At 47.2% G+C, this 10000-nt stretch overlaps 1 protein-coding gene across 1 annotated transcript in view; it reads right to left on the bottom strand.

Moving 5' to 3' along the window:
- The window catches only part of LOC106815732 (homeobox protein HMX3-B-like), a 9606-nt gene extending 273 nt beyond the window's left edge, over positions 1 to 9333 (bottom strand). The window contains exons 1-2 of the mRNA XM_014820236.1: positions 8649 to 9333; positions 1 to 359 (exon numbers count right to left, since the gene is read on the bottom strand). The exon at positions 1 to 359 is cut by the window's left edge and continues 273 nt beyond it. Coding sequence (XP_014675722.1) covers positions 1 to 359; positions 8649 to 9090 — 801 coding nt within the window. The 5' untranslated portion in view covers positions 9091 to 9333. The remainder of the gene's footprint in view (positions 360 to 8648) is intronic.
- Positions 9334 to 10000: the final 667 nt, after the last annotated feature.

The raw sequence follows: 10000 nt of genomic DNA, 5'->3' as shown, positions 1-10000 counted from the left end.
GTTGGCTGCTTCCAGCTCGGCCGCCAGTTGGCGCTTCCACTTGTTGCGTCGATTCTGGAACCAGATTTTCACTTGCGTCTCGGTGAGGTTGAGCGAGGCGGCGAGGCCCGCGCGCTCCGAGCTGGACAGGTAGCGTTTCATGTCGAACGTCGACTCGAGTTGGAACACCTGGCTGCGAGAGAACACCGTTCGCGTCTTCTTCTTGCGTCGGTTCTTGTTCTTCTTGTCGAGGTCGTTGCTGTCGGCTGGGTCGCCGATATCGTCGTCCATGCAGCTGCTGCGCGGCGTCGGCGACTGCGACGGCGACGACGACCGACTGCGGGGCGACGGCGACGAGCTGACACGAGGACTAGATACACCTGCAGCAAAAACAGACAAGATGGCGGCGGTTAGGGCGTGTGCGGGTATAAGATATATTATATAGATTAGAGAGAGATAGATAGATTAGATATTTATATTATTTAGATGTATATATTAGATTTGGTATAAGGCATATTATTTATTTTTATATTATCTCTATTATCTTTATATTATATTTATATTGCAGTTTTATATGCGAAGGTTCTCAATTTCTTTTATGTGATTATCATTGTGCGATATTATCATATGTGCTGTTTTACAAAGTTGTTATGTAATAAACCTATTTTCTATCTATCTATCCATCTCCTCTCTCCTCTCTCTCTCTCTCTCTCTCTCTCTCTCTCTCTCTCTCTCTCTCTCTCTCTTCTCTATCTCTCTCTGTCTTCTCTCTCTCTCTATCATATATATATATGTGTGTTGTGTCATATATATAAGTATAATATATATATATATATTATATATATATATATATAAATCTATATAATTATATATATAACTTATAACGATGTCAGTCAAGGCGATCGCTGTGCGATCCAAGGTCGCGGTGCACCGAGAATAAGCAATCTCATCACGACGCTGTAAAATCTACGACTAAACCCCTAATAATTAAACAGCATTAGGATTATATCCCCCCCACCCCTCCCCCTCATTATGATCACATCCCCACCCTCCCCTCCCCCTCCACTCCTCCACTCATTATGGTATAAGGGACTATATCATCAACTTCTTATAGTCACGTGATCTCGAGGGGGGGGAGATCGGGGTGAACGAGCGACACGTGATCTATGTTGAATAGACATACTGTTCTCTTGTATTCTCTCTGCCCTTATTCACCCGCCGTGCATCTTTCGCTCGTAGAAACGTCACGTGACATTTACAGAGCGCACCTGTACTAGTTCGTCTGCATAATTTACATGCTCGTGATAAATCCAATTGGTCCGACATGATCACGTGATCGCCGTGGTTTTGTTTAAATTCAGAGGTGATGTGATTATCTATTTTTAGGTTAGCCGTGCCGCTACCATAAAAATAAAGGATACGCCCTTAATGAAGCATTTTATTCGCTCATTTTTAATGCACTCTGAAGGTTAATAATATTAATGCCAGGATGTAAGTCAAGAATGTCAAATTTCTCACGTACATTAGCGTGAATTTCTCACGTTGATCTATTTCGAATTCCGTCGTACAAATTTGCAGAAAAGGGGAAAACATGCAGCGAGAAAAATATACGGCCAGAATGACGTATATGATATTGAAAATGTCGCGAAATCTTACAGCTTCATGACAACGCATCTGTGGTAAGCTTATGTTTAACGAAATCTTAAATATCTCTTAATTGACCTCCACCCCTTGACCACGCGATGTGTGGCTGTGTACGTCTGATATAGATATTAATGCAGGAGCCTCGCGCGCCAAATGCGTACATTACCAACGGAGTTACACCAGCAGTCATTGTAACACGGTCACTTAACATCATGGATAGTTACAAAGCGCTTGTGACGGATTCGGTTGTAAGGGATTCGGTTACTATGTGTACGACGTATTACTACGTACGTATGTTTGTGGCCACGGTTGCGATGCCTGAAGAAACGTGTAACTGATCTATGTAACAACCGATTCGTTTAAATGTTCAATCCAATTGTTTTCTAAGTCGTATTTTTTCTCCGTTACATTGATAGATGCTCGAGAAATGCCAATCACCACATCTTGCTAATCGTTGCCAACACACACTTGTAAATAAACGTAAATAAACAAACGAGTCCTTGCTGTCTCTCTCATTCGCTCAACCAGCCGCGCCCCTCCAACTCCCTTTCATTGTTTTTGTTCTCTCTCCCTCTCTCTCTCTCTCTCTCTCTCTCTCTCTCTCTCTCTCTGTGACTCAGACGTGTGTGTGTGTGTGTGTAGTGTGTGTGTGTGGTGCTGTGTGGTGTGTGGGTGTGTGTGTGTGTGTTGTGTGTGTGTGTGTGTGTGTGTGTTGTGTGCGTGTCTCTGTATCTCTTACGCATATGCGGCTCATCCACACCTTCTCATTGCCAGTCCTCTGTCGCCTGCTTTCGCTCATCCGTCAACCTCCCTTCTCTGTCGCTCCTTCCTCTGAATCGCCCATTCTCTCTCCTCTCTCGACTCCCTCATTCCCGACTCACTTTCTTGCTTCTTTCACTCTCTCTGCGTTCAGTAGTGGTCTCATGTTACATGACTGCGCTCACAGCAACAGCGGATGGGATACTGAGTAATTTTATCCGTTCGTAGTGTTTTTGTCGGTGTATTTGTGCAACGCTGGCTGATGCAGCAAGGCGCTGTCAACGAACGCGGCTGGTACATAGAACGTGATTCGTGGCAGACAAACTAAGTGAGCGAGACGAGCGAGAGAGAGAGAGAGAGAGAGAGATAGAGAGAGTAAAGAGAGAGAGAAAGAGAGAGAGAGCAGAGAGAGAGAGAGAGAAGAGAGTGAGAGAGAGAAAGAGAGGAGAGAAAGAGAGAGGAGAGCAGAGAGAGAGAGAGAGAGAGAGAGTGAGAGAGAGAAAGGAGCAGAGAAGAAGAGAGAGAGTAGAGAGAGAGAGAGAAGGAGTAAGGGAGAGAGGAGGGAGGCCGAGTTTCCGCTAAGGCGCGTCTCGCTTCTCTTCAGCTTTCCCATCTCACTCCCGCTCGCTGCGCTTATACGCCTATCTCTGAAATCTCCACCCGCCGCTTCCTCTCACCATGATTAGAGCATAATTGCGTATACTCGCTCGTGCTGTAGTATCGTGTTGTGGTCACGAAGCTTATACGTAGGGAACTGCAGCATGCAGACGTTCTATCTTAACTGTAGGCTGTCGTGAGACCGTCGCGACGGGAGTGCCGCTAAGGGAATGCGTCTTACCTACGCGGCGCGTGTTCACGGGGTGAGCGGGGGAATTTTAAAACGGCGTCGCGAGTAAAATAGTACGTCGCAGAGGCAAATGAGTCCCTTTTTCTTCAAAATTGCGTAATATTGATCAAAAATACGTCAGACGGATCTTAATAATAGCAATAATGGAATATGTGAATTGTCGATAGATGAACATAATACCGGGCGTGCATTTCATTAAAAAGATTAATGCCCATCTTATAATTTGATGGATGGTTTTAAATATTTCATCAAATGTAATCCGTTTCATGAAAAGAATACATTATATTTGCTCAAATTTAGCGAAAAATTATGGCTTAAGACTTTAGTATGCAATATATATTATTAATTGCTAATGTAACATGTACTACACAATGACATATTTCAAGCATCATTGTTTGTATGACATGTTAATGTTATGATTTTATATTTTACTTAATATTAACACACACGCCACCGCACGACCATGCACCCCCCCCCCCACACGCACACACACACGCAGCGCTGCGCGCACACACACATTGCATACAGCGTGGTATTATATTAATATTATTATTATTAAAATCATTATTATTAAACAGTATGTTTCCATGTGCGTCAATTTTGTGTGCGTATACTAACGATCATCTGGCAAGCGCGAGACATACCTAATTAAAATTTATTTTTATAGATGTTTATAATAATATAATTACACTAACTCTGGCAGTGGGGAATATTATATAATAGTATTGTTATATATAAATTCATTAATTATGTGTTCGCGTGGCCGTGTGTGTGCGTATCGTCTCATGTCGTGTGCATGCCGCGTGTGCATTCGTTCGTTTGTTTAGTCGTGGTCGTCGTGTGTGCGTGCGTGCGTGGCTGCGTGTCGTGTGTCGTGCCGCGTACGCGTAGCGTGTTGTGCGTGCTGCGTGTGGCGTGGCCGTGGTGCGTGCGCAGCGTGTGTGCGTTTTCGCGTGTGCTGCGCGCTAGTGCGTAACGAAGTAGCGAGCCGGAAACGGTTTCTAGCGGCAATATAATAATTCCGACAAACGTCTACCGTTAAATTTCCCCGCAGCACTTATTTGCTACACGACGCCGCAGCACGTTCGCCGATGATTTCCTACCCCACGAAAGAAAATAAATCGCACTATCGATACACTCAAGAGGCATAAATCCCTAAACTATGACACACACACTGCCGGGCGGGGGCCGGCGCGGAATAACGGGTGACTAGGGTGTGGCGTACACGCACAAGCTGTGTGTCTCACTCAGCCTCGTCCACAGTTACCTGAGACGCTAATAAAATCGACGCTTTATAAATTAGCTATTCAAGACTCTCCCGCACGATCATCAGACGCGCGCCGGCACCCCGCGCTCTCCCGCATCGTTCCTCGTCACGTAAGATCAGCCTAATTATCGCTATATTCATCTAATATATATATATGATATATATATATATATATATATTATAATGTAATGTGTGTGTGTGTGTGTGTGTGTGTGTAATGTGTGTGTATGTTTTATGTGTGGGTGTTTGTTGTGTGTGTGTAGTGCGTGTGTGTGTGTGTGTGTGTTGTACGTGTGTGTTGTGTTGCGTGCGGTGCGTGTGTGTGTTGTAGTGTGTGTGTGTGTTGTGGTTGTGTGTGCGTGTGTGTGTGTGTGTGTGTGTGTTGTGTGGCGCGTGTGTGTGTGTGTGTGTGTTGTGTGTGTGTTGTGTGTGTGCGCGCGGTGCATGTTCTGGTATACGTGTATTTCGCAGGTACGTGCGTGTGTGTCGCTGCCGCTAGTACGTAGCGTGTAGTGGATATGTGTGTGCGTATTACTACATAATAATGTACTATATATTATTATATAATATATATATATAATTATATATAATATATATTATACATTAATATAAATCTTACGGGTTCTTCGTGCTGGTTTTCGACTGTAGGGATCGTCATCGGTAGGCGTGTGACATGACGGTGGGGGCCGGTGGGGGTTACGACTGGGCGCAGTGTGCGCAACCATCGCGGCACGGGTACGCAAGCGGCTTGCCATAGCGCCTGACGACGCTCGAGGAGCGTATGGTGGGAGACCCTGCAAGCCAGCGTGCATGAACGGCGACAGTAAGTGGGTGTCGATCTTCAGTTGACTGTCGGCGATCTCGCACGCGGCCGCCGTCCCGCTGCGCTGCGCGGACACTGGTCTTCTCCAGCTGTCGGCCGCCTATGATGATACGTATCCTTACTGAGGATGCTGCTGCGATAAGAAAAGACTCTTCTGGCTGGGCGAACGTGCATGCGCGGACCGTTGGCGATTTCGCTGCCGGCTGTTCTTCTCCGATATTGTTTCGGATGCTGCCTGCTCGCTCTTCTGCGCATTTTCATGGTGACGTACGATGATGATGGCACAACGATGAAGAACGAATTAATTAGGATATCGAGGTGTCGGAGTTCGGAGAACTCGGCACCAAAACATCGGATGGGTTACTGTCTGATGCATGGAGCGTAAAAGCGGCTCAAGGATGTCTCCGGTTAAGCTGCTGCGCGTTATCAGCTGGGAATTCCTCTCGCGTCTCGACGGTTTGGGCAGTTGCGGGCCCTCTCTCTCATCTTCGTCTGCTCAACTTCACCATCTCTCGATTCATTCTTACCTCAACCCGCTTCTCAGCCCCCTCTCTCTCTGTTATGTCCTGTGTGTGTTGTATGTCTCTCTCTCTCCTATGCCGCCGCGTACACGCACAGTGGACGGGAGCGGAATGTAGTGACGCGTGATGCATTTGCTAAGCAGTGCCTACTCGCGGGATAACACAGACGATGCGCCGCGTATCTTCTGGCGTCGAACTGGCGTTTGTCTGAGGGCGGTGGGTGCCGGTGGCAAGCAATGGCAGCGTCGCTGCTCTCTCACACCCGCGACTAAGTCTTCGTGGCGGCCAGTAATACTGATTGCGACTACGCAGGGCACAGTCGAGGGTGTTGTTACAAGTTAAGAATGCCGGTAGGCGAGAACAGAGGGAAGGAACCAGATTGGCTGCGGACAATGATAATCGCGATAGGCCCTGTCAATGAGCGCTTACCGCCCCGCCTTATCTCATATTCTCAGCGCTGTTCAAGCCATTCGCTAGTCCAATCACCTGCGTCGGCGGGGGTGACACGACGTGACGTCGCGCGCGCCAGCCGTGGATTGGCGATAACGGCGATATGCTATGAATCCGCTAGCTACTAGCTTGGCTTGCTTGCAGCGTAGATTATAATTAGCGATACGTTATTATGCGCGTGCGGCGCGTGCGTTGCGTGGCGTGCGTGCGTGCGTGCTGGGGTTTTATGTATATGATTCGAAGCGATCCGTTTCATTATGACGGCGTGCGGGCCTTGTTGGGGCGCCGTACACGCGTTGCTTTATTGAGTGAATTCGCGCGCCCAGTGACCATTTCCTGTCACCCTATATAAGTATATTTGTGTGTGGGTGTCGTGTGCGTGCACGTGTGTGTGTGGTGGTGTATTGTACGCGTGCGTGTGTGCGCTTCGAGCGTTGTGTACATGCGTGCGTCTGTGTGCTGTGTGTGTGTGTTGTGTGTGTGTGTGTGTGGTGTGTGTGGTGTGTTTGGTGTGTTGTGTTGTGTGTGTGTGTGTGTGTGTGTGTTGTTGGTTTTGTGTGTGTGTTGTGTGTGTGTGTGTGGCATGTGTATATGATAATATGGTATGGTTTACACCTACGATGGCAAGCTTCCCCTCTGGAATTTTCAGTGATCTATAACGCAGCTACTCTATATCCCCCCGGCAGATTCTCATTGCTTCTAAATGATATCACCACGCGCAATTTCCGATTGACATGTTTATGTGTATTGCTCTCTACCTTATATAATACGTATATATCTCATACAATAGATGCAAAAAGGAAATAAGAGAGCGAAGACAACCGGAGAGAACGAGAGAGAAAGAGAGAGAAGAGAGAGCAAGAGAGAGAAGGACAAGAGAGAGAAGATGAAAGAAGAGAGCGAGAAAGAGAGAAGCATGAGAGAAGAGAGAGAGAAGAGAGAGTAGAGAGAGAGAGAGAGAGAAGAGAGAGAGAGAGAATAACAACATATTAACAATCAGGTATGCTTCTGAGCTGCGTATACATTCCGTTCCGTTTCAGGAACCTTTCCAGAATATTCAGGTTGTGCTGGCCGTACTGTTAACGTTTTATTACACACACACACACTCACGCGCGCGCACATACACACACACACACACACACACACACACACACACACATTTATTTTATTTAGTTACACATAATATTTCGTCTTGCGCATGCGTAATGATATAGTTAATTAATTATTTATTATTTTAATTATGTAATTACAGTCTCGGCATACGCACATATATTATAACGTTATACAGATAAATAAGTCATAATACGGATTCTACGACGAGGTGAAGTGTGTTGTTGTTGTCGTTGTTTGTAAAGCACAATAACATTGGATTGCTAATACCAGTAGATGTATCCTGTTGTGTACCTCCTATTATTACTTATCGGGCCTATGGTCGCATATAACTCATAATATCGCTCGCATATAGCATGGCGAGGCGGATATGCTGATATCACGATCGCTAGGAATAAATACGCGCCAAGTTGCGCCACAAAGGATTTAGAGGAGGAAGTGATTCCGTTCACCAGGTGGTATAATTAATTTGGCATATGACGCATATATATATGCGTAGGGCGCATCTTATTACGTCGTTATAGAGATGCTTTTCGAGCGTTCACGAACAGTACCCGCTGTGCGATATGCGGTTGTGATCACCGATAACAACTTAATTCTTATGCCGGCGACAATATAATATTTTAATATTCCTCGACAGAAAAATCATGGTTGGAGCGTGCGTATGTGCACACATCCTTATTCGTTGAAACTTGCATTGGTCCAAGGTTTGAAACGAATAACAATAACTCAAAGGGAACGCGTGCTTAGCTACATACGTTGTGCTGTGATGTTACCAGGATTGCAGCGTCCTCACACTAGTCCAAGGCAGATATATCATCTCGTTAGATGCATAACTGTCGTATAGCTGTCATTTGATAAATGAAATTTTCCGCGCCCGCTTCGCTTGCTTGTCTATGCAGTGAGATTTCAGGCATTGCGAGCGAACGTTTCGCTTTGATCGTTCCTCTAATACCCAGGTGTAGACTCATTTCAGTTTCCAATACAGGTGGATGGGTTTTCAGCAGAATGGTAGGCTTATGTGTTTTGATCTAATATTCCCCAGTATTTATCATCGTCGTGGTATTTGTATCACTAGTATATTTAGTAATAGACTTAGGAACAGTAACAATAGTACTATTAAAAACAACGACAACGACACGCACGCACGCACGCACGCTAGTACGTATATACGTGTAGTGTATGTGTGTGCGTATATATATATATATATATATATATATATATATACATTAATATAAATATACTTACGTTCTTCGGCTGGTTTCGACGTAGGGATCGTCATCGGTAGCGTGTGACATGACGGTGGTAGGCCGGTGGGGTACGACTGCGGCCGGCAGTGTGCCAACCACGCGGCCGGGTACCAAGCGGGCTTGCCTAGCGCCTGACGATCGAGGAGGTATGGTGGGAGACCCTGCAAGCCAGCGTGCATGAACGGCGACATGAAGTGGGTGTCGATCTTCAGTTGATCTGTCGCGATCCTCGCCGCGGCCGCCGCCGCCGCTGCCGCTGCTGCCGACACGGTCTTCTCCGAGCTGTCGGCCGCCTTGTACTGATACGTATCCTTACTGAGGATGCTGCTGATGAGGAAAGACTTCTTCGGCTGTGGCGACGGCTGCGGCGCCGTTGGCGATTTCGCGCCGCTGTTCTTCTCCGATATTGTTCCGATGCTGCTGCTCGTCTCTGCGCTCATGGTGACGACGATGATGATGGCGACAACGATGATAACGATTAATTAGGAGATCGAGTGCGGAGTTCGGGGAACTCGGCACCAAACATGGATGGGTTACTGTCTGATGCAGGAGCGAAAGCGCGCTCGGATGTCTCCGGTTAGAAGCGGTGCGCGTTACAGCTGGGGATTTCCTCTCGCTCTCCGTTGACGCAGTGCGGGCCCTCTCTCTCTCTCTGTCTCTCACTTCACCTCTCTCTTCCGATTTCTTCCTATCCCTTCTCTCTCTCTCTCTCTCTCTCTCTCTGTATGTCTCTGTGTGTGTGTGTGTCTCTCTCTCTCTATCCGCCCGTACACGCACAGTGACAGGAGCGGAGATGTAGTGACAGCGTGATGCTTTGCGTTAAGCAGTGCCTACTCGCTGGGATAACACAACGATGCGCGCGTATCTTCTGCGACGAACTGGCGTTGTCTGAGCGGTGGTGCGGTGCAAGCATGCAGCGCGCTCTCTCTCACACACGACTAAGTCTTCGTGGCGCCAGTAAACTGATTGCGACTAGCGAGGGCCATCGAGGGTGTTGTATACAAGTTAAATGTCCGGTGCGAGAACAGAGGGACGGACCGATTGGCTGCGGACAATGAATAATGCGATAGGCCCGTAATGAGCGCTTACCGGCCCCGCCTTTCTCATTATTCTCAGCGCTGTTCAGCCATTCGTAGCCAATCACCTGCCGTCGGCGGGCGTGACACGCGTGACGTCACGCGCGCGCGTGGATTGGCGTAACGGCGATATTGCTATGAACCCTAGCTACTAGCTTGCTTGCTTGCAGCGTAGATTATAATTAGCGATGACGTATTTATGCGCGTGCGTGCGCGTGCGTGCGTGCGTGCGTGCTGGGGTTTATGTATATGATATCGAAGCATCCGTTCTTAT

The sequence above is a fragment of the Priapulus caudatus genome, unplaced genomic scaffold (genome assembly GCF_000485595.1).
Source record: "Priapulus caudatus unplaced genomic scaffold, Priapulus_caudatus-5.0.1 Scaffold1188, whole genome shotgun sequence".
Classification (NCBI taxonomy): Eukaryota; Metazoa; Priapulida; class Priapulimorpha; order Priapulimorphida; family Priapulidae; genus Priapulus; species Priapulus caudatus.
The sequence above is the reverse complement of the archived record's forward strand: the minus strand, read 5'-3'. Positions and strand labels throughout refer to the sequence as shown.